This window comes from Cervus canadensis, chromosome 4 (genome assembly GCF_019320065.1).
Source record: "Cervus canadensis isolate Bull #8, Minnesota chromosome 4, ASM1932006v1, whole genome shotgun sequence".
NCBI lineage: Eukaryota > Metazoa > Chordata > Mammalia > Artiodactyla > Cervidae > Cervus > Cervus canadensis.
The window spans coordinates 3,199,527-3,224,804 of NC_057389.1; the positions used below are offsets into that span (position 1 = coordinate 3,199,527).

The following is a 25,278-nucleotide window of genomic DNA, read 5'->3' on the forward strand; positions in this document are numbered from 1 at the left end:
GATCCCTGAGTAGGGAAGATCCCCTGGAGAAGAAAACGGCAACCCAACCAGTATTCTGGTCTTTGAAATCCCATGGACAGAGGAGCCTGGTGGGCTACAGTCCATGGGGTCGCAGAGCTGGACACCTCTGGTCTTTGAAATCCCATGGACAGAGGAGCCTGGTGGGCTACAGTCCATGGGGTCGCAGAGCTGGACACGTCTGAGCGACCACACACACACACACACACACACACACACACACTCACTTCTGTCTGTCACGTGCCCAAACAGCACCGCCTTCCAGACGCAGCCTCAGCCTGCCCCGGGCGGCGGCCGTGGATGCTCTACCCCGCGTCCTGAGCTCACCTCTTTCCACCTGTTCCCGGGCCTGCTGGTTTGTCATTCCGGGGTAGGGGCAGACCCCCAGGCTGAAGGTCTCCCAGAGCAGGATGCCGAAGCTCCACACGTCACTCTCAGAGCTGTATCTCCCTGGAGGGCGGACAGATCACAGCCAGCTCACTGGGTAAGCAGGTGACAGTTTCGGGTTGTATGTGTCTGTGTCAGTCACTTGTTTAAACTTACCAGGAACTCAGCAATTACTGATCTTATTCTCTTGTCTAGTTTTGCTTTCCAGGAGGAGTAATACACCAAATAAATGAACAGTCTTCAGGTTGTTAGTTTAACCAAACCACCTTCCAAATCACATTTCCCCTACCAAGAACACATACTCACTCAGTATGCAAGCTTACACTCTCTGTGGCCTCTAAGTGAGATGGATGGTTTATATAAAAAAGATATAAATTTGTATACATCAATGCCTAGGAGATTAAATAAGCTGGGAGTTATGTAATTTTGTTTTTTGCCTGCATTCAATTTCTTTCTACTAAAATTACAAAGTTAGAGCAGTAGGAAAGTTTCTTAACTTCAGTTTTTTTTACTCATCACGGTTTACAGATATTCTTACATGCCTAAAAGTCTAATTTTCTCCACTGACAGTTTCATTTATGGAAAATTCATTTTTCTGCGTTTTGAATAGAGTAGAAATTAACATAGCCCGCTGATAAAAACAACTTCTTTAAATTACATGGTACCTTGTTTTGTCAAAATATCCTGGTGCACCTGTTTTACTGACTTACATAAGCTAAACTCTTGGTTTTGTTTTTTCCCCTTGGTAATCTTCTAGACAAACACAGAGATAAAAGCCAAACAAAGATACCTTCTGGAATGAATGTGACATCAAGGAGCGGAAGCAAAAAGGCTATGAATTTCCAAGATTTTCCAACATACTTCTGCCATTCCCAGATTTATAAATGCCTAGCCTCTAAAAATGTCTTGTTAATTTGAGTAGGATGGCCTTTTCTCTTTCTTGTAAACAGTACAAGGAAACAGCACAACAGTGCTATGCTGACCGCTCTGACGTCAGAGGCTGGAGTGTTCTTGGGGATCATCATCTCCAGCTGTGTGAACTGCTTCCTTCTTACTGGACAGTGATTATGGACATTCACTGTGCGAGTCAGTACCAAGGTTAGTCACCTTGTCTGCACAGCAACTCTTTTCATGCCTGACATCCAGTGATTCAAAGCTTTTCATGAAAATCATTCAATGGCCAACTAACTCTTCACGGACACGTGAGGCCCAGAGAGCCCAGTGCCTTTCTGTGAGACGGCATCTGGGAAGAGGTCAAGACTGGCCACTTGTGCTGTAAACCAAGATTGCACTCTGGGAGTGAATAACCTAACTCTGTGACCTGACTTCTGAATCTGGTTTTAACTGGATTATTTTAAGGAATTAATTAGTATTTCTTAGTGAGATATAATTGACATGTAACATTACATGAGTTTCAGTTGTACAGCATGATGATTCACTATTTGTATATATTGCAAAATAATCACAGTAAGTCTATAACACTATCATCCACTGTCACAAAAATTTTTTTTTCTTGTGATGAGAACTTTAAGGATCTACTCTTGTAGCAACTTTCAAATATATACAATATAGTATTAACTATAGCAGCCATGCTTTACATCTCCATGTAGAACAACAAATAAGACTTTCATAAAATATATTTTCTCTTGTTAAAAAAATGCTAGGATTTAGAGCCAGTCTTCAGTGATTTCATTCTGGGAGAACTAAAATGTTTCCCAGGTTTGCCGTGACCTGTGTACACACCCAGGAACTCCCTCACTGGACTGGGTTATAAATACTCCCGACTTCCTTCTCATCCTGTTAGAAATCTCTCCTTCATATAAACTGTTCAGCATTTTAAACTTTTTATCAATATTTTTATTGAGGTGTAGTTGACTTACCGTATTGTGTTAATTTCTGCTGTGCAGCAAGATGACCAGTTACACATGTACATACATTTTTAAAAAATATTCTTTTCCATTACGGTTTATCATAGGACACTGACTATTCTCTGTGCTATAAAGTAGGACCCTGTTTATCCACTCTGTATAAAAGCTTCTATCTGCTCACCCTAACCCCCTCCTGCTTGGCAACTACCAGTTGGTTCTCTATGTCTGTGATTCTGTTTAATAGGTTTGTTTGTGCCATATTTTAGATTCCGCATATAAGTGGTATCATATGCTACCTGTCTTTCTCTTTCTTACTTCACTTAGTATGACAATCTCGTTGCACCCATGTCATGGAAATGGCATCACTTCCTTCTCTTTTAGTCCACTGTATATGTGGACCACATCTTCTGTGTCCATTCATCTGCTGATGGACATTCAGGTTCTTTCCATGTCTTGGCTATTGTAAACACTGCTACTGTGAACACAGGGGTGCATGAATCTTTTTGAATTAGAATTTTGTCTGGATATATGCCCAGGAGTAGGCTGGCTAGATGATATGGTAATTCTGCTTTTGGTTTTCTGAGGAACCCCCATCTTGTTTTCCACATTACATTCCCACCAACAGTGGCTTCCCTTTTCTCCACACCCTCTCCTGCATTTATTTGTAGACTTCTTAATGGTGGCCTTTCTGACTGCTGTGAGGTGGTACCTCACTGCAGTTTTGATCTGCATTTCTCTGATAATTAGAGATGTTGAGCATCTTTTCATGTGCCTGTTGGTCATTTGTTTTTCTTATTTGGAGAAATGTCTATTGGGTTGTTTGTTTATTGTTGAGTTGTATGAACTGCTTGCATACTTTTGAAATGAAGCCTTTGTTAATCACATCATCTCCAAATATTTCCTGCCATTCTGTAGGTTGTGTTCTTGTGTTCTTTTTAGTTTCCTTTGCTGTGCAAAAGCTTGTAAGTTTGATCAGGTCCCATTTGCTTACTTTTGTTTTTATTTCTATTGCCTTGGGAGACTGGCCTTAGAAAACACTGGTATGATTTATGTCAGAGAATGTTTTTTCTCCTGTGATCTTTTCTAGGAGTTGTATGGTGTCTTAAAGACTTAGGTTTAAGTCTTTGAGCCATTTTCAGTCTGTGTGTATGATGAGAGGGTGTGCTGCTCAGCATTTTATAAAATTAACATGAAAGACTGCTAAAAGCAGTCCCTTACTGCCCATCAAAGGTCTTCATGTGTGTGCTCAGTCGCTCAGTCGTGTCCAACTCTCTGTGACCCCGTGGACAGCAGCCCACCAGGCTCCTCTGTCCATGGGATTCTCCAGGCAAGAGTACTGGAGTGGGTTGCCATGCCCTCCTCCAGGGGATCTTCCCGATCCAGGCATCAAATCCAGGTCTCCAGCATCACACACAGATTCTTTACCATCTGAGCCACCAGGGAAGCATGTCTTTATTCTATGACATGCTAAATTTAGGCCTGGCTCTTACAGATATTGGAATTAGAATTTTGAATTAAAGTATTTGGTAAATACGTTAGTCAGCTTGAAATTCAACTAAAATATGCTCTGATTAAAAGGCAGAATTTTACTGGCATAATTGCTTAGCAGTAAGAGAGATTTTAAAGGCAATGTAATGTAGAGAATCTGGCAAACAGGATTAAGAACACATTCTAGAGAGTGGATTTTATTGATAAGCATTTGAGGCCCCCTGGTCCAGCACTGGCTCCCTTAGAGGCTGCTCTAAGAATCAACAAGAAGGTGCTTAGCAATGTTTTGTTATCTAAGAAAACGTCTCCGTTAAAAAAAGATTACAGTCCTTTCTTTCATCTTGTGATTGCTCTCCTTAGGAATATAGCCTCAGAGTAATAACCACCCCAGAGAAGAATCACTGTGGAAAATAGCAGGACTGCCATGCTCTCTGGATTTTGAGGAGTGGTGGAATTCCTCAAAGCTTACCGTCACTTCTCTTGCCAGCACGTGGGAAGACAGACTAAGGGTGAGGCTTAGTATCCCTGAAGTATTAAGTTAAAAAACTGCATTGTTGGAAACTAGAACAGCTTAGTGAATTTCTTACAATGACAACTACCTGCACATATCTATTCCATAGCATGGCTGACATGCAAGATACAAAGCAGGTTGTGGTATCTGGATCCATCCCAACTCACTTCCAAAACAATTATATTCCAAAGCTTGATCTGGAAAACATTCGGTGGTTCCTCAAACACTTAAGCACAGAATTACCATATTCCCTAGTGTGTACACTAGGTACACAATTAATTGAAAATAGGTACACAAATAAATCCTAGTATACAGATGTTTAAAGCGGCACTTCTCACAACAGCCAAAAGGTAAACACTGCTCAAATACATATCAATGGATGAACGGATAAATAAATTGTGGTAGATACATATAATAGAATATTACTAAGCTATAAAAAGGAGTAAAATAATGATACATGCTGTAACATGGTTGAACCTTGAAAACCTCATGCTAGGTGAAAGAAGTCACATACCAATAGTCACATATTATATGATTCCATTTATATGAAATAGACAGAATAGGTATATACATAGCAACCAAAAGCAGGTATGTGGTTGCCAGTGGTTGGGGGAAGGGAGACTTCTTAATGTGGGTGTGAGGCTTTATTCTGGAGTTATGCAGATGTCTTGGAACTAGACAGAGGCAGTATCTGTGCAGCGCTATGAATGTACTAAATGCCCCTGAATTGTTCGCTTCACAACGGTCAGTTGATGTCACATGAATTTTACCTCAGAGCTTTTTCTAAATTACCTGTCTTTAATTTAGGCATTAAGACTTTTGTAAATATTTTATATTAATTTTTCATGATGAAGTACTTTTCACTTTAAATTAACAAGGAATAACTTTATGCTATTTTTTAAATTTGGTTTTTATTTTATATTGGAGGGTAGTTGAGGCAAAATGTCCTCTCAGTTTTAGGTGGACAGCGAAGTGACTCAGACATGTATACGCACATATTTCATCTCTCTCTTCCCAGAAGATTTACACAAGTTCCAGAGACTGAGATGCTAAGAAACCATGTCAGTTTTTCAGAGTGAGAAACTACAGACTTAGTATTTTAGGAACCTAACATCAGATGAGGTTACTGGACCAAACATAAGGCTTTCAAAGGAAATGGTCCAGAGCCACACAACAGTTTTACTCTGAGTCTAATCTGACTTTTAAAATAGAAATAATCTTTTTCTTGGGTCACAATAGAAATTTCAGATGCACACTTACACTTAACAGTGCTTGTACCTCGATCCATCTTTTAAATCTAGTGGTGTTACACATAGAAATCTGATCAATAAAATTGCTGAATTAAGTCTGTACTCATGTGTGCAAAGTCTGAACACTCACACATCCCACGTGCTGCCCCTCAGCTGATTCTCACTTGGGCTCTGCTCTGCACTAGGACTTTGCCTGTGAAATGTTTCATGCTGATGGAGTCCCTTTCAACCACCAGAAAGGAAGGGTCTCTTCTTACCATAATTAAGCGCTTCTGGTGCTGTCCACTTAATGGGGATCTGCTTCAGGCCAGAAGACGAATATACGCCACCATCCTCTTGACGAGACATTCCAAAGTCACTGATTTTCAGCACATTGTTTTCACCTACCAGGCAGTTTCTTGCAGCAAGATCCCTAGATTACAATAAGACACAGAAAACGCCTTATTACAACAAATTGAAAACCGCTTTCACACTGATGACTTCCACACTTGGCATTTTCACATCTGCAGTGTGCTCATAATGAGGTTAAGAATGCATATGATTTACCAGTCTTTTCCATCTTCTCTGTCACAGGTAAAAACCACGAGAACATGTGCATATGTGACAGGCCACACGCTGATCTAGGCACCACAGGCATCGTTTCCACTTACGCAGGGTTAAGAGGACAGTCACGGGAGAGATGAAGCGGACTGGTATCACTCCCCTTCTGACTGGCCGTCCCCGAGCTGCACTAACAGAACGTCCCGGGACAGGGGCATATTCAGCCCATGGGCGCCGTGTGTGCTGGCTGGCAGGCAGCACGGCCCACATGACTACTCCACGCATGCAGTGTGACGGTGCGATGGGGAAACTGAGCGTTTAAGGCTTCTTCACTTTCAGTTACTTAAATAGCTGTGTGTGCCTCTGGCAGTGCATCCCTGGAATTCCCCAAAGGCTGGAGAATGGGTGAGGTGCCAAAGAGGCTGGTGCCTTTTCTTTTCCTTTTTGCATCTGGGATATGCAAAACCCTCCCTGGTGATCTGCCCGGCCTCTCTCGCTCATCTGGTTCTGCGTGTGTACTAAACTAAGTTGCTTCATTCACGTCTGACTCCTTGTGGCCCCATGGACTGTAGCCCACCAGGCTCCTCTGTCCACGGAATTTCCCAGGCAAGAATACTGGAGTGGGTTGCCATGCCCTCATCCGGGGGATCTTCCCGACCCAGGGACTGAACCTGAGTCTCTTTTGTCCCCTGCACTGGCAGAGGGGCTCTTTACCACCAGCGCCACCTGGGAAGCTGTATTGTGCTCTGGTCTCTTCATAACTGCTTATTCCAGCCACACTCAACTTCTCTTTGTCCCCAAACATAGGACAACTCCCCTCTTCATGACAAGCTTATTTCTACAGCAGGGCTTTGCACTTCGCTATTCCCTTTGCCTGGAGTGCTCCCCTTCTAGACTTTCGCATGGCTGGCTCCTCTTCATTTATTCTTAGCTCAAACTGTTAGACTTGCCAACCTCTCCTGCAGCTAGCTCCAGCCATAATCAAAACACTGGCCAATGAGATATAAGCAGAACTGTTTAGTTTCTTTAAAAGAAAGAGGAAGTACCCATTACATTTCTGTCCTCAGAGAACTCTATCTTGACCTCCCTTAACTAATAGGAGGATGGTGGTTAACAAAAGAGACCAAGTCTGCATTCTAGTTCTAGTGGGGAAGATGTTCAATAATCAAATTCATATATGTTATATAAATGGTTATATATAGACATATAAATAAAGTATATGAGCATGTATACACACAGAATATCAGAAGAAAGGTCAAACAATGTTGAGTGTTAAGAAGAAAAAGAGCTATATAAAGGGAAAAAGATTTTCAAGAAGGAATCCTATTTTAGATAGATTGTTAGGAAAGGTCTCTTTGATAATGTGAATTTGATCAAAGACTTGAAAGAAGCTAAGGAGCAAGCCATGGGGATATCTAGGTGAAGAGCATCCAAGAGCTGATTCTCACTTGGGCTCTGCTCTGCCCTGGGACTTTGGAATAGTATTTATAGATATAAAGGCCCTAAAATTGGTCCATATTTGGTATATTCAAGGAACATCAAGGAAGCCACTGGAATGGAATGAGTAAGCGAGAAGATAGATTTAATCAGGGTGAGCCAGGACCAAATGATGCATGGCCTTTTAATACTAAGCCCCTTGGATTTTATCGGCTAGGAGGTAAGCGGGGTTCTGAACACAGGATTGACACAGAGTGACTTAGGTTTTGAAGGACGATATGCTACTGTGTGGAGAGTGGACTGGCAGAACCAGAGAGCTCAGTAAGCAGCTTATTTCCAAAGTCCGGAAGACGTGATGACAGCCTGCACTAAGATGCAAGTGGTGGAGGCGGTCAGAAGCTATCAGATTCAGGATCTATTTCCAAAGTACAATCAGGAGGATTTGCTGGTGGATTGGTTGTAGACTGGGAGAGAAAAAGAGCCGTGGCTGACCCAAGGCATTTGGCCTAAGCAACTGGGAGAGTGTGGCTGACAAGGAAACGGGGAACTGGGGGAGAACCACATTCACAGAGAGTGGCAGACACAGCTAGCTGCTCCCTACTGTCCACTTAATCCTCTTTTGTTTTAGCCCCCCACCCCCACCCCCTGGTTTTAGCTGAATATATGGTCATCCAGCTAAAAACTGCTATTCGTCCCAACCGCCCCTGCAGTGAGATCTGGCCATGATCTAAGTTGTGGCCAATGAGCTGCAAGCAGAAGAGCTGTCTAGGATTTCTAGTAAGTTTCTTTTAGAGGGGAAGGACCATTACATTTCTCTCTCCCACCAACAAAAAGAGGAAGCACACTAAAGGTAGAGAAGTAACAAGGGACAAGGGGCCCAGGTCCCTAATGACAAGTGTGGCTGCCACAGACGATCTGGACTGCCTACCTTTGTATGTCTACATTTTTTTTCTTTTAAATGTGTGAGAGAAATTCCTATGTCATTTAAGCAATTTTTGTTTCTTATTTTTTTTCTTTTTTTGGATGTGTGTGTGTGTATGTTAGATCCAGACAAAACTAACCCAGTATTGCAGGTGGGGAGTCTGGTTGTGGACATACTGAGTCTGAGATGTTGGGCAGGCAGTTGGGTGTATTAGTCTGGAGGTCAGAAGAGAGGTCTCGGAGTTGTCCACTTTCAGGTGACATTTGAGGCTCTGGGATTAGAGAATGCTTTCACCTAGACAGTGCGTGTAGAGAGGAAGGAGGATTCAAGGACTACGCTCTAGAGCACTCCGTGATTTAGAGAAGGACTGCAGAAAGAAGGATGAGGAGCAAGTGAGGCAGGAAGGGAACCAACAGCGGAGCTGGTGTCCTGGAAGCCAAGTGAGGAAGGCTTTTCCAGGAAGAATCAGACAGTAACTGTCAGCTACTACTAAGAACAAGCACAATGAGGACGATGAGCAGGCCATTAGATTCAGCAACGTGGGGTTTAGTGAGACTGACAAGCGTGGTCTCAGAGGAGCGGTGGGTACGGTGGTATGATTGGGGCATGCTCAAAGAGAATGAGAGAAAGAAGTGGAGACAGGGAGGTTTAGCCACTCTTGAGTAAGTTTTTTTATTAAGGCATATCGAGAAATGAGGAGGCAACTAGAGAGCATTTCAGGTCAGAGGAGTTCTTCCTCTAACTTCTGCAGACAGTAATAATACCGTATAGAGGGTAAACTAATGCAGGCAGGGAAACGTGGACATTGCAGGTGTGACGCCTTTGGGAAGAGCTGACGTGCAGTTCTGAGTGATACCCCGGTGCCCAGAATAGTACTGGGCACTAGCAGGTGCTCAATAACGGTGTGCTGAAGGAATACACACATTCTGTTTTATCCTGGGAGTGATCCCTGCTGAAGGCAGGTTGTCTATTCTGTGCTTTCCTTTGTAATACTTTTCTCTTGAGGGACAATCAACAACCTGCTTCTCTTTCAGCTGAGATGGTTTTATGTATTTATCTTTGGAATGTACCTCTACATATCCAACATGATTCAAGACTTCTAAAAAATTGTAGTCTAATTTATACAATTGGTCTTGTAACATAGGAAGTACCTCGAGCACTGACTTTAGCAATAGCTGACTGGTAATATGGTGTTTCCTCAGGGAGTTAAATTAGCCTTGTACATCTTTGTAGGAAACTTGGGCAGTAGTACCTAAAGACATTCAGAAAGGAATGTGATATCTTCTACCTTACTAACTTGGTAAGATTAGCTTTATTCATTAGATCTAGTTTCACAATGGAGAAGCTTAGAAGCCCAAGGTTAAAATTAAATTGCTGATTCGCTTCCCAGTTCTGTGGAAGAGGGAGGGACTCTGGTTTGTTGTTAGACAAAGTGAGTGGTAGTGAAATGCTGGTTCATTCTAATCTGTAGGAAGGAACTTTTTATAAAGGTAAATTCTGTGTGCTTAGGAATGCCACGTCCTATCTATGGTCTAGATTGCCTGAATGAATAACATCTCTGTGACTTATTTGAGTGTCTTTGGGAAAAGAATCTAAAAAAGAGTAGATATATGTATATGTATCACTGAATCACTTTGCTGTAAACCTGAAACTCACACAACATTATAAATAACTCTACTACAGTAAAATGTTTTTAAAAAGTGGATCTGGAAATGCAAAGTTCCAGAATCAGTTCAGTCGTTCAGTCGTGTCCGCCTCTGCGACCCCAAGAATCACGGCACGCCAGGCCTCCCTGTCCATCATCAACTCCCGGAGTCTACCCAAACCCATGTCCATTGAGTTGGTGATGTCATCCAGCCATCTCATCCTCTGTCGTCCCCTTCTCCTGCCTCCAATCCCTCCCATTATCAGGGTCTTTTCCAATGAGTCAGCTCTTCACATCAGGTGGCCAAAGTACTGGAGTTTCAGCTTCAGCATCAGTCCTTCCAATGAACACCCAGGACTGATCTCCTTTAGGATGGACTGGTTGGATCTCCTTGCAGTCCAAGGGACTCTCAAGAGTCTTCTCCAACACCACACTTCAAAAGCATCAATTCTTCAGCGCTCAGCTTTCTTCACAGTCCAACTCTCACATCCACACATGACCACTGGAAAAACCATAGCCTTGACTAGACGGACCTTTGTTGGCAAAGTAATGTCTCTGCTTTTTAATATGCTGTCTAGGTTGGTCATAACTTTCCTTCCAAGGAGTAAGTGCCTTTTAATTTCATGGCTGCAGTCACCATCTGCAGTGATTTTGGAGCCCCCCAAAATAAAGTCTGACACTGTTTCCACTGTCTCCCCACCTATTTGCCATGAAGTGATGGGACCAGATGCCATGATCTTAGTTTTCTGAATGTTGAGCTTTAAGCCAACTTTTTCACTCTCCTCCTTCACTTTCATCAAGAGGCTTTTTAGTTCCTCTTCACTTTCTGCCATAAGGGCGATGTTGTCTGCGTATCTGAGGTTATTGACCTTTCTCCCAGCAATCTTGATTCCAGCTTGTGCTTCTTCCAGCCCAGCGTTTCTCATGATGTACTCTGCATATAAGTTAAATAAGCAGGGTGACAATATACAGCCTTGACGTACTCCTTTTCCTACTGGGAACCAGTCTGCTGTTCCATGTCCAGTTCTAACTGTTGCTTCCTGACCTGCATACAGGTTTCTCAAGAGACAGGTCAGATGGTCTGGTATTCCCATCTCTTTAAGAATTTTCCACAGTTTATTGTGATCCACACAGTCAAAGGCTTTGGCATAGTCAAGAAAGCAGAAATAGATGTTTTTCTGTAATTTTCTTGCTTTTTCAATGATCCAACAGCTATTGGCAATTTGATCTCTGGTTCCTCTGCCTTTTCTAAAGCCAGCTTGAACATCTGGAAGTTCACGGTTCACATATTGCTGAAGCCTGGCTTGGAGAATTTTAAGCATTACTTTACTAGCGTGTGAGATGAGTGCAATTGTGCGGTAGTTCGAGCATTCTTTGGCATTGCCTTTCTTTGGGATTGGAATGAAAACTGACCTTTTCCAGTCCTGTGGTCACTGCTGAGTTTTCCAAATTTGCTGGCATATTGAGTGCAGCACTTTCACAGCATCATCTTTCAGTATTTGAAATAGCTCAACTGGAATTCCAGAATAATCAAAGTAACTTTAAGAAAGAAGTATAAAGTTGAAGGACTTACCTAACCTGATTCTAAATATCACTAGAAAGGTATCATCATCAGTACAGTTAAGTAGAACTGATATATCACAGATCACTGGAGTAGAATAGTGGGTCCTGAAATGGATCACAGATGTGTGGTCACCTGACTGGACAGAGGCACTGGGCCGCAGGGCACACCTCCTAGTCCTGGCCAGGGGACCTGGTGACGCCCCCTCGGGCCAAACGCCATTCCTCTTGGTCAGAATGAACTTTTACTCAGTGTTGCTGTTTAGTCGTTTACGGGGTCTCGGGGTCAGACCTCTCCTCAGAGTAATGCCTGTGCTGCACAACGGCACACGCTATCGTCACTACAGCCCCAGCATGGGGTTTGTCCTCTGAAACGAGGATTTCAGTTTTATGAGGGACAAAGCGAAAACTAATTTAGAGATACCTTCAACTCAACGTAAATAACATTTCAGTAACGTTTACAGAAAACTCTACTTTCTGTGGATTGCACGAAGTTCAAGTCCATGGAAATGGTATCTTTGGGCATACTCTATGAATTAAAATAAAACGTTAGGCCTTCAGGCAATAAGCATGTACTGCATACTCACCCTTTGGCCTAATAGTCTAAAAAGTATTAAAGGAGATAGGAACCACAGATACGGTCTCTGGGCTGAGAAGCTGACAATCTAATTTGGGAGATAAGGCAGACACACATTTCTGCCCCTTCTCTCCTCTCTGTTCATTTCTTTATTTAGCTCCCAGCTGCCTAGCCCCAAGTCAGACATGGCAGGAGCCTCATGCTCCCTGCCTCTCCCCACATGAAACTGCCGGAGAACAAGTCAACGTGAGCCAGTGTGTTACTGCAAATCCTACAGGAATTCAGAGATGGGGAGTCTCCTAACAGACTGGCGTGGTGTTCACAGAAGGTAACCGTGATGCTGGGAAAGATTGAAGGCGGGAGGAGAAGGGGATGACAGAGGATGAGATGGTTGGATGGCATCACTGACTCAATGGACATGGGTTTGAGCTGTTCCACTTAGGTCTGCTGCATAATCTTATTTGAAGGTTCAAACTTTTAACTGTATACCAAGGGTCTCTTACAAGTTGTACACAGTATGAGACAGGCTAATTAAGGATGAAATGAGCACAGAGAACATTTACAGGAAATCCAATGCCAGCAGGCACTGGAGACGAGCACACTTTCTATGCTCTCTGGAAATTACCACAGTGAGCAGCTTGCTCCGGAGCGACGCTGCCTCGCAGAGCAAACAGTGTGATGAGCCAGGGACAGCCAGGAGGCTGGGCCAGTGGTGGGCCCCACCACTGATGGGGCTCTTAGTCCTCCGTTCGACTGCTTTATCCCCAATGTCACTCACTGCTTGCAGCTAAGATTAATCCCTCACGGAGGAAAGGACTTAAGAAACATTTGCTTCTTTTCCCACTGGGTCTGGATAATTGTTACTGTTTGGTCGCTAAGTCGTGTCCAACTCACTGCAACCCCAGGGACTACAGCCCACCAGGCTCCTCTGTCCAAAGGATTTCCCAGGCAAGAATATTGGAGTAGGTTGCCATTTCTTTCTCCAGGGGATCTTTCCAACCGAGGGACTGAACCAGTGTCTCTTGTATTGGCTGGTAGATTCTTTACCACTGAGCCACCAGGGAAGGCCCCGGTCTGGATAAAACTGAGTCACAAATAACTCTCAGCACTTAGGAGGAGAACACCTGAGATTTCCTCATTCTAACACACGGCAGAAAGCCAATAACCCAGAGGTGGGGGATAAAGGAAGCCGACTTCACCTGCCTTATTATGCTCTGCTAGAGAACAGAATCCGCCTATCTTATTAATGCACAGCATATGTGTAAGTGATGGCTGCGAGCACATCTGGGGAGCATTATGGAGGAGCAGTTGAAAGCAGCAATTCTGAAACGCCGCATCGGTGGTTCACTAGCTCTTGGACTTTTAGAAATTTACTTATGCTTAGCCTCGGTTTTCTCATCTGTAAAGGAGGAAGGATGAGAGTATCTGCCAAAGATTGTTGTGCAAATTATGTAAACTGTTTAGGACAGCAATTGGAAAACAGCAGTAAAACTTGAATTTTAGTCACAGAAACTGTGTATCGGAGAATAACTGCCTTCTCCTCCCTTCTAACTGGAATACCTGTTTGACCACCTTTCTATTTATATAAACACAGAAGCCATCCAATTTAGTTCTTCTAACAGCAACAACTTATGTGGCATTTGCTAAATGTCAGGTACCATATTAAGCTCCTTTCATAAAAGCCGCTTAATTCTTCTAGTTACGGTACTGATGACCTCCGTCTTTATATAGGAGATGAACCTGAAGGCTGGAGGGTGAAGTGGCCCGCCTAGGGCTGCACAGTCAGTGGGGGGCTACTGAAGTCCAGCCTCAGAGCCTGCCACGCTGGCCGCCTGCCTCATGCCTCTCAACACACCTCGCGCTTCTCTTCCAGAATGCAATCCCATTACACACCCCGCATCTGCAGCCAGTGGCTACAACTTCCGAAATTTAAACAACTGAAGAGTTAAAAGTTGATTACTTTTTTTTTTTTTAAGAAAACAAATCTTTTAATTGCTTTGTAATTAGCACAGAAGTTGTACTTCAAACTCACATTTTTATTTAATAGATGCTAAATTATCACACTAGAGCTTTGATTCAAACAGTATAGGAATCGTAATGGTTTAAGTTTTACAAAATTGCATTCAGTACCAGCATCATGGGAGTTGTTGTCATACAATTAAAAGACTGGGGTTTGAATAAATTAAAAAAACCCACCTAGAAAACAAAGGATGACCCAGACTATAGCTGTCTGTTGTAACTGCCTGAGAATTGTGCTTTCTGGGTTTTGAAGAGCTAGCTACTCTATTAACAATCTAGAGTTGCAAATTCCTGTCTTATAAATATGGTCGGGAGGGGAAGCTATAAATGCTCCTAAAAAGTACTCCCAGGAATAGGACCCTCAAAGCCAAGTCTTGTTGAAACTGAGAGCCTGAACTGGCTTTGGGGGAAATCTTTAATTTCTGGGGAGCTACTGGAGATCCACTGGTGTTTGATATGAAATCATCACAGCAAGGACCCTGGTGGCAGAAAAATCGTACCATTCGATTCTCATCACCACAGGGCCTCAGGGAAAAGCTCACAGTCCTGTCTCTGGAGGGGACGGTAGGAAGGCCCGAGGCCCACTCATGGTAGTCGCCCTGTAATTTTCAGGGTCACAGGGTGGTTGATGGATGACACAACTCGCATCGGCCACAATATGGGCGTGGGGGATTAACTCGAGCTGGGTCCTGAAGTTACCCAAAGTTGCCATCTGGAGTGGAGACTGGTGTTAACTGGGTGGGATGGAAACGGGGGGGGGACAGAGACCATGCTGCTCCGGCGTGGCAGAGGTGACTGCTCTGTGGGGTTTGTACGGAGTTGGCAACAGGGATTTTCTATCCAAGTGGATGACGAGTGGGAATCCCTCTGACTGTGGCGATCACAGGCAGCACCTGGGGAACGCATTCCTGGGCAGAGTTCAAGCCTGAACTCAACTCCTGGCCCTGACCTAGGCATCTGATCTGCAGAAACGTCTGGATTCCTCAAATCCAGTCCAAAGCCACTGCTTGCAGTGAGCTTCCTGTGTCAGACACTACCTAAGACACTTCCCATCCACACACATCGCCCTGGGCATGCTCTCGTCAGGTCCCCAGGAGGGCGTGGAGATGCGGTGACTCGGGGCCGTGGAAGGTGGAGGCCCAGGTGAGCGCATAGTGAGTTTTCCTGGATCCGCCTTCGGGTCAGTGTGCCTGGGCCACTTCCTCCGGGGCCTTCAGCTCTGCTGCAGGCTTGTCCGGGGCTGCTTTCTTGGAGTAATCTCGCTCTCCAAAAATGGTGCTTCCGATGCGGACGTTTGTAGATCCCACTTCAATCACGTGCTGCAAGTCCACGGACATGCCCATGCTCAGCTCCACCTGGTCGGGAGGGATGCCCAGCTTCCTGCATAGCTCCTCCCGGAGGGACAGCAACACCTGGGAGCCCGGGTTCGGTCCTTGACTAAGATCGTGCCCAAAGCTCCTGATGGTCATCAGCCCCACGAACTCCAGGCTGGGGCACTTGGCGTTGATGTGTTCCACCAGGGCCGCCGACTCTGCAGGGGAAAGGCCGTGTTTGCTCTCCTCTCCGCTGGTGTTTATCTGGACCATAACCTTTAACCTTTCGGGGGAACCTTTTTTCTGCCACGCACTGTTTACTTTGTCGGCCAGCTTCACAGAATCGACCGTCTCCAACATGGAGAGGTTGGGGACAGCCATCAATTTGTTGACATTTTGTTTCTGTAGATGGCCAATGAAGTGCCATTTGATCTCAGGACACGAAGACAGAATTTGAGGATTTGATGCTTTTTCAAGCAGTTCCTGAACATAGTTCTCCCTGAAAGTGCGTTGCCCATGACTGTAGGCCTCTATCACCATGTCTGCAGGTTTGGTTTTGCTGACCGCTACTAGCCGGGGTTGGATGGCTGGGAGATCCCGCGGCCGCCGCGCCACCGCCTGCTGCACGCACTCATTCACTGCTCGCAGAGCGAGGCTGATCCCCCAAAAGTTGATTACTTTTAAGAAAGGAAGTGACACTCCACTCTCCTGTCTCAAAAGTGGAGGGAAAAAAAATGGAAAAACCTATTTTCAGAAGAAGCCGAATGTCAGCAAATGGTTTGAAATGACACACGAGTGTCCTGATGGAAGCAAAGTGGGATGGCCTGGTTTTTGTTAGAAAGTTTGGCACACAACAACAGAGACAGACCCCTCCACAGACTGAGGCCACCGCGAGAGGGAGGCGGGGTGGTATGGCGTGTTCTTGGCCCCAGAGTGGGCCCCGGGGACCACGTCATGGCCGCCACTACTGAGCCGACAGAGATGGGACCAGAGAGGAGGCAAAAGAGAAGTGACCAGCCTCACCCTTCTGCAGATCCCATGGCGCTTCTTTCCATCTCTAAATCACCTTCTCTTCCTTTGAACAGAATCCACGTGAAGGTGAAGACCTCGCTGCATGCCTCATTTTCGGGCGCACCTGTGACTTCACTCCCGGTTTTCCACCCACAGCCTTGCTCCTCGACCTCCCTCCCCCTCGCAGCTTCCTGCACCACACTCCCACCTCTGCCTGGTGAGCCGTGTGCCCCACCACTAATGGGGCTCTTGGTTCTAAAAGAAGAGGCCCCAAAGGAAGCCCCAGCTGCAAAACTGTGGACGCTAGGCCCATTATTAAACTGTGCTTTTTCTGTTCCTTTGAAAAACCGCTGAGTGCCACGCATTCTGGAGGCGGGCAGGAAGGCGCCGCTCCCGTGCGTGCAGACACGTGAGAGGGACAGGTGACGTGTGTCTCTGCTGAGGCCTGCCCAGTGCCCTGCGGGCTGCTACGGTGAGAGCCACGGGGCTCCCGACAGCCCTGGCCTGCTGCCCGCGGGACACAGTCCTCAGGATCTGAGGCGCTTCAGTTGCTTAAAGCCTCTGCAAAAATGCAAACATGCTACCTGTGGGGAGGGAGGCACATGAGACTTTTTAATCACATTTTGGCATAAATTACTCCAGAAGATAATTGGCAGACGTCATACAGAATCTGTGTGGACAGAGGGGCCTGGCAGGTACAGTTCACGGGGGCGCAGAGTTGGACAGGCCTGAGCGCCCGGCGGCACGGCACACAGGCCCTCAGGGATGATGGCGCAGACCCGCTGGACACTGGGGAGAGAGCAGGCACAGGCTGAGCACCCAGAGCAGGCTGCGGAGAGCCGGCCCGGGCGCGGCGGGCTCCAGGGGCGGGCAGGGCATGCGGGGAACATCAGCCCACCGCTGCTGAGCCGCTCAGTCGTGTCCCACGCTGTGCGCCCCCCCTGGACTGCAGCCCGCCAAGCTCTTTGGTCCACGGGATTCTCCAGCAGGCGCGCTGTAACGGGTGGCCAGGCCCTCCTCCAGGGGACCTTCCCCACCCCCACCGGGGATGGAACCTGCGTGCATCTCTGCCGTCTCCTGCCCTGGCAGGCGGGCTCTTCACATGTGCCACCGGGGAGAGCAGGCGCAGCTTCTGAAAGAGCTGTCCAGGGCTCCCTCTGGGGAGTGCCTTCTAAACCACGCGTCCTTCTCGCAACAGCAGAGCAGGGTCAGCCCTGGAGGCTGAGCGGCCTCCGCCTGAGTCTGTGTGCGCTGGAGAAACGCGGCCCTGGGCTGTCCGTGGAGAGACAGAGGCTCTGGTGACCCCCCTAACGAGGCCGCGGCTGGTGAGCCGGGCCCTGAACCTGCTCCCTGAGAGCTGGCTGCAGGAGTGCCACTCACGGAGGCCCCGGAAGCCACCTGCGTTCACCAAAATGGACGTGGGGGGCGCACATACACGGCTTACTCTGGCTCTTTCATCTCCTTTCTGTCAGCAACTTCCCTGTAAGAGAATTCTAGCTGGATACGCGCAATGGACTCGGCACATTCTTTCGTCTAGCTTATAGACAATTCCTAGATAGTTAACTAAAGAAAGGGAATTCATACCACTGATAGGGATACTGAAAAAAATCCAGAACCACAAATACATAGTGATAACACCTGCTTTAGTCCTCAATTAATCCGAAAAACCCAAGGGGAACTTCCTTTGTCTTTAAGTACTGTGACTAATCTGGATGGTTTATAGCTATGAACCTCTGTCTGTATAGTCAAAACTAAGCATCTCTTATTCACCACTTTCTACTATCACTTGAGGGCCACATGATGATGTTAGATACCAAATCTCTAGTTCAGTTCAGTTCAGTCGCTCAGTCGTGTCCGACTCTTTGCGACCCCATGAACTGCAGCACACCAGGCCTCCCTGTCCATCACCGACTCCTGGAGTCCACCCAAACCCATGTCCATTGAGTCGGTGATGCCATCCATCCACTCATCCTCTGTCGTCCCCTTCTCCTCCTGCCCTCAATCTTTCCCAGCATCAGGGTCTTTTCCAGTGAGTCAGCTCTTCATACCAGGTGGCCGAAGTACTGAAGTTTCAGCTTGAACATCAGTCCTTCCAGTGAACACCCAGGACTGATCTCCTTTAGGATGGACTGGTTGGATCTCCAACCAGTCCAAGGGACTCTCAAGAGTCTACTCCAACACCACAGTTCAAAAGCATCAATTCTTCGGCGCTCAGCTTTCTTCACAGTTCAACTCTCACATCCATACGTGACCACTGGAAAAACCATAGCCTTGACTAGACGGACCTTTGTTGACAAAGTAATGTCTCTGCTTTTTAATATGCTGTCTAGGTTGGTCATAACTTTCCTTCCAAGGAGTAAGCATCTTTTAATTTCATGGCTGCAGTCACCATCTGCAGTGATTTTGGAGCCCAGAAAAATAAAGTCAGCCACTGTTTCCACTGTTTCCCCATCTATTTGACATGAAGAGACTACTACAAATTATAAATCAATACTGATCTAAAAGTGAACCTATTAATAAAAAAGAGTCTGGTCAAGAAGAACTGGGGCACTGTGGGTAGTGGGAAAGACAAATTAAAAATATTGATGGAAAGTAAATACTGAAAATCTCTTTAGTTCACAGAAACATACCAAATCCCCATGGGGAATTCAACAACAAAACAGAGCTGTCCTAAGCATCCACAGTAAAGGCCAAGAGATACCTGCCCTCCACACGCAGCCTCAGTACTAACGCGAAGAGCCTCTGCTGCTAAAAGACTTCTGGATGGGAGATTTTAAAAACATCCACCCACTCCTGTTCTGAGAGTAGGAGAAATAAGCTACTTGCTTGAGTGACTAATGATAAAACCTACAATGCTACACTTGGATACAGCTAATTCCTCTGAGCAACAGATAGAAAAAAGTGACAGAATCACTCTTTACTGAATAGTCGTCAAGATAATAGCAACCATTTGTTGGATGTTTTGTATTTGTCAGGTACTGTTTTAAATCTTTTTCAAACAATTCATTTTCTGTCAATACTCAGCTTCATGAGTACTGATCTGAACATGAAACACATTTCAGATTTTTCCAGGAGCAACAGTGAGAACACCTCCTCTGCTGGGGGTTCTGGACCTGGTGTTGGAGACCTGGGTTATCACCAGGGTTTTTCCTTAACAAGCCATGTAAACGAGTACCTCACACATTTTCCTGGGCCTTGGGAATGAGCACCAGTTCTTGACTTTCTTGAACATTAAGGTCTTCCACATAATATGTAACAATTTTATGACTCATTTGTTCCACATTTACCCCGATGTGAGAGTTGTATTTTCACAATGGCTGACAGAGAAAATGCAATATAATAAAAAAGCTCCTAAGGATTCAAAAATGTATTGAAACAAATTTGTATTCCATTAATCACAATAGTAAAATAATACTGCATATGGATATATACAAATCTACTATTCTGTCTCAAACAAAGCTGGATGCGCACTTGGACACTTGCAGTAGCCTGGAGGAGCCAGTGGTCCATGGCCCACCGCTTGGCAGCCAGTGTATGGCCCTTTCCACTCTAACATTCTGTAAGCTCTGGTTAAAGGCACTGACCCCCTGTCACCGGCTGCATGAACTAGCCACACAGGGATGCTCGACGGTCCTGGTGAAGGGTTTCCTACCTTCCCACCACAAGTGTGAATGCCAGCACTAATGAATGGAAGTAAAGCTGGGGGGCTAGTTACAAGTTACAAGCTTGAATCAAGAAAACATACTTCCTGACCCGCTAAGAATAAGAGTGACCACTTATTTTGCACCTAGTATGTGACAGGCATGATACAAGGAGCTTAACCTATTATCCCTAACTGCTATCTAAATGCAGGTATCTCTATCTTAAATGTAGGCATCACCAGGACTTCCTAGTGGCTCAGGTGGTAAAGAATCCACCTGCAATGCGGGAGACCTGGGTTCGATCCCTGGGTCGGGAAGCTCCCCTGCAGGAGGGCATGGCAACCCACTCTAGTGTTCTTGCCTGGAGAAGCCCATGGACAGAGGAGCCTGGTGGGCTGCAGCTCCACGGGGTTGCAGAATCAGACACGACTGACACTACGGTACCGATAAGGAAACTGAGGCACAGAGATTAAATAACTTGCTCATGGAGACACAGCGGACAAGTAGCTGAGTGTGGGATCTGTCTTGCTCCAAAGCTTGTGTGCTTGCAGCATTCTACAATGCTGAGTATCCTTTTGGTTCCTTTGAATGACTGTTTTTATCTTGACAAAACTCAAGCTCCGCAGTCCCTGAGTAGACAGATTTCTGCCATCTTGTTCCTGAGACTTGATGAAATAGAGCCCCTGCTCAGTGCTTAGGCTCAGAATATCGACTGCAGTGAGACGACAACATATGTGTTATCTTTGCTATTCTATTTTCCTGTCCTGTGTAAAGGCACATGACAATTACAAAGGCACAGAACGAGTCCTCCCAAACCATTTGTTACTGTTTACACTTTCACTGTGTGACACGCGCACTCACACTGGCACCTAAACTCAGACACGAAAGGCAGGGAAAGAAGGAGAGCAACTGGTATAATCTGTGAGGCACAAGGTGCGGTCAAGACCATTTGAAGTGTCACGGTCTGCAAAACGTCCAGGTGCCAATGAGCTCACACACGCTAATCGCGGTGGAATGATCCTCGACGCAGACACCGAACCACCCGCAGAGGGATACCGAACCACCCGCAGAGGGATACCGAACCACCCGCAGAGGGACACCGAACCACCCGCAGAGGGATACCGAACCACCCGCAGAGGGTCGCCGCTTTGCAGGACTATCTTCTCCGCGCAGGGAAGCCCACGGGCTTTGGGCGTGGCCGAGACAGTCCATATGGGCCGCGTCCCCCAGTGCCCTGTCCCCACTTCCTGCACCCAGACACGGCGGTCGGGCAGACTGCACGGCTGCCCCGGCCTGGAGAAGCGTGGGAGCCGCTCAGGCCACCCTCTCAGTCGAGCAGAAGACGGCCGCCCCCAGCGCAGGAACACGGAGCGTGTCTGACCACAGCCCGAGCGGGTGCGGAGGCGGGTGAGAGCGCATCCCGTTCGCTGTGGCACCAGCCCCGGTAACGGAAAACCCTTTTCAGTATTCGTAGGAGTTCGAGAGAAGTAATGACTTCCTTTGATGTGTCTCAACAATTCTTTCCTTGCCTCCCATTTACATTCCTTTCAAATGCCGTTTTCATTATTCCCATTTCAATGTCTAATGTTGTTTTCTAGGTTTATGAAGTGATATCCCAGGTGACGTTTATTATAAACTTTCCTTCAGTCCTCTGATTGCTTTCAGTATATGAAATCCAAATAAGGAGAGCCAAACTCATGAATAAGGTCTATTTTATAATAATTCATTTTTATCTTGAAACAAAGATCTGAAATTCAATTTCTTTTCTGTCTCTCTGTATTTTCTTTTCATAGTCAGGAGGGCTTGCTTTATCTTAGCTCATTTTTAATTCTGTATTATGTTTGATAAGACTTCATTTTTATGGTATTATATTAAGACTGGTTTCATACATGTAACTATTTTTCTCGTATACTTCTACAAGGTAAAAGGTTTTTAAATATTCACCAAATGGCCTCCTATGATTAGTTATTCGTTCCATGATTCTTTGCGGTAATCCACACAAAATCTGCATTTAGCATTCATGAAGGATTACTTGTCTAAGCAAATATTAGCTTTGCATACACATGTGTCCTTTTGGTCTCTTAATGAAATCTCCATTTACCAACTTGCACACCGAAGTTATATAAAACAGTGTCTGAAAGACTCAAAGTGGACAAAATAATAATCTGTATACGTGTAAAGCCTATCATGCCTAAAGGACTCCACATGTTTTTACAAATTTCAGTCCTCTCCAGACTATGAGAGGAAAGTGTGACAGCTGCTTTGACGACATTCAGGACAGTGCCCAGAAGCGGGTAAATCAGGGCGGCTCCTGCTGAGGCCTGGTGAGATTACACGTGACAGTCACCTATGGGGAAACTTAACCAGGACGAGGGATTTGTAAATTCCACGAGATACCAAACTGTTCTTTTAGCGCCATCAGTCGAGTCTTGGCTGACATTAGGTAATAGTTGAGCCTTTTAGATTATTTAAAGTATTTCTAAAGCAAAGGAATTAGAGGCTGCATTTGCAAACAGACTGCCTTATTAAGATCTTGCTACTTTGGCACAAATGTTCACTAATCTGACAGTAAATGCATGCCACAATACATATCTTAAGACTATGACGCCCAACCTTTGTGATAACAATGATGATACAGAAAATAAATAATATATGGTTATTTGATCTGGGAACTGATTAAGGAAACACTACTGAGTCTCTATACACAGATGAGTTTCTAGGTTCTAACAACCCAGTATTTTATAGTTACTGTTTGATACATAACAAAAACTTCTTCTGCTCTATATCAAAAAGACATACTTCTATTTTACTTTGTACTTTTAAAACTACTATTCCATTACTCTTAGAATCTAGCTATAGTTCAGTTCAGTCACTTAGTCGTGTCCGACTCTTTGCGACCCCATGGACTGCAGCACGCCAGGCCTCCCTGTCCATCACCAACTCCCGGAGTTTACTCAAACTCATGTCTGTTGAGTCAGTGATGCCATCCAGCCATCTCATCCTCTGTCGCCCCCTTCTCCTCTCACCCTCAATCTTTCCCAGCATCAGGGTCTTTTCAAATGAGTCAGTTCTTCGCATCAGGTGGCCAAAGTATTGAGTTTCAGCTTCAACATCAGTCCTTCCAATGAACACCCAGGACTGATCTCCTTTAGGATGGACTGGTTGGATCTCCTTGCAGTCCAAGGGACTCTCAAGAGTGTTCTTCAACACCACAGTTCAAGAGCATCAATTTTTCAGCGCTCAGCTTTCTTTATAGTCCAACTCTCACATCCATACATGACTACTGGAAAAACCACAGCTTTGACTAGACGGACCTTTGTTGGCAAAGTAATGTCTCTGCTTTTTAATATGCTGTCTAGGTTGGTCATAACTATTCTTGCAAAGAGCAAGTGTCTTTTAATTTCATGGCTGCAGTAACCACTATTCCATTAATCTCAGAATCTATCTATAAAGTGTACACAAAAAAGAGTATCCACCCATGAACTGTATGTACCTATCAACCAATCAGCTCATCAATGGTTCAACTTCTCTTTATTAAGGCATTAATAGGTACCGGGTCTTCTGCTGTGTGCTGCAGGTAAAGATAACCCAATTCCTTCTCTAAGGAAACTCAATATTACAAGAAATAGCTATGCAAGTCCACACATTACAGTATTGGAGGTGACAAGTCTGAAAATTAGAGGAGTGGGCTCTCGGATGTGGTATGAAATCACAGCCCTAATATTTTGTTCTTCTCCATCCCTTGTATCCAGGCTAACGCGTGCCTGGGATGAGCAGAACATGCAGAAGTAGTAGTATGAAGTGCTGAAGTGTGAGCCTTAAGAGGCTTTGCAGCATCCACTCTAGTCTTCCCAGAACACTCCTGACCCTGTGGAAAAAGGCCTGGGAAGACGCCATCTGAAGAGAGGGGCACAGCCTCCAGTGGGCAAGGAGGCCCCAGCCGTGTGAGTGAGGCTGTGTTAACCCCCCAGTCTCAAACTGTTAGGTGTCTGAGGCCACATGAGAGACCCCAGGGGAGAAATGCAGAAAACCATTCGGCTGAGCCAGCCCAGACTACTGACCCGAACTGGTGAAACAAAAATAAGTAAGAAATGCTGTTTTAAGTCACTCTGTTGGGGATGGTATTGGATGTAGCATTAGACAATGGGGACAGCAGATTTATTAAGCATTTACTAGCACTGAGCATGAGGAGACCTCGACAGCAAGGGACGAGGGGAGGGCAGGAGATGGAGAACAACGCTCGCTGTTTAGGGAAGGCGTACGGCTGCTCCCTGCGGCTCCTCACCCGCACCTCACGGAGCACCGCAGGCACCTTCTTACTGGGGCGGCCGTTCCTCCGGGCTTGGCTCCTGGTCCTCCGCTTTGAGCTGTTTTCTCATCTAGCTTTTTACAGGCCACAGAGCTTTCACGGGCTGAATTTTTCCCTTTCAAGCTTCTTTTGCACTTATGACTGCCAGGCTATTTGACGAGAGTCTCCTCCAGACAAGGCTGCTCTGTGTACAGAAAATGACACTTCCAGAGGGCTCCACCTGGTCCCATCTCTTTACGACCAGTTGCTTCCAACTGGGTATAACAGAAGAAAAATAAAGTATCTGGCACATGGAAGCTAGTTCACTGAGAGACACACTTCCCTGAGACACTTTGAGGGAGTTCTGCTCTCAGACTAGAAAAAATCACAATGAGTGATACAGATCATGATGCCCCTGAGTCATCAATAAAGGTGAGTAACTATGGGGAAAACTTGGTATCAGAAAGTAGGAAAATGTGATAGGCAGTTTCTCACTATTTCCACGAAAGATTTAAAATTGACAAGGAGAAGGCCAAGTGATAAAATAAATTGATTTGCTTCCCTCAAAAAGTATGTAATTTGCCCTTCCTATTTGCCAGGCACTCTTCTAGGCAAACAGTGACAAGACACACAAATTTATGTCCTTATGAAACTTAGGTTCCTTTGGTGCAAACTAGATAAATGATGCATTATCAAATAGGATACATCTAAAAGAATTACTCAAGGACATACTTGACATAATGTAAAAAAGGGATCCATAAAAGAGGAAGATGCGGTGTGCAAACAACAGCAGGAGCAAGGAC

At 45.5% G+C, this 25,278-nt stretch overlaps 2 protein-coding genes across 5 annotated transcripts in view; both read right to left on the reverse strand.

The window, feature by feature from the left end:
• FER (FER tyrosine kinase) overlaps window positions 1-25,278 on the reverse strand; it is a 447,462-nt gene that overhangs the window by 10,129 nt on the left and 412,055 nt on the right. For all 4 annotated transcript variants that reach the window (XM_043464502.1, XM_043464503.1, XM_043464505.1 and 1 more), the window contains 2 exons: window positions 5,780-5,934; window positions 346-468 (listed from right to left, as the gene is read on the reverse strand). In XM_043464502.1, the coding sequence (XP_043320437.1) occupies window positions 346-468; window positions 5,780-5,934 (278 nt within the window). The remainder of the gene's footprint in view (window positions 1-345; window positions 469-5,779; window positions 5,935-25,278) is intronic.
• On the reverse strand, window positions 14,178-16,798 carry LOC122439474 (pyridoxal phosphate homeostasis protein-like). Its single transcript, XM_043464511.1, has one exon. The coding sequence runs from the start codon at window positions 16,073-16,075 to the stop codon at window positions 15,404-15,406; it is 672 nt and encodes a 223-aa protein (XP_043320446.1). The 5' UTR covers window positions 16,076-16,798; the 3' UTR covers window positions 14,178-15,403.

Excerpts from the sequence above, each read along its gene's own strand:
- LOC122439474 (XM_043464511.1), bottom strand. The coding sequence starts at position 16,075 with ATGGTGATAGAGGCCTACAGTCATGGGCAACGCACTTTCAGGGAGAAC.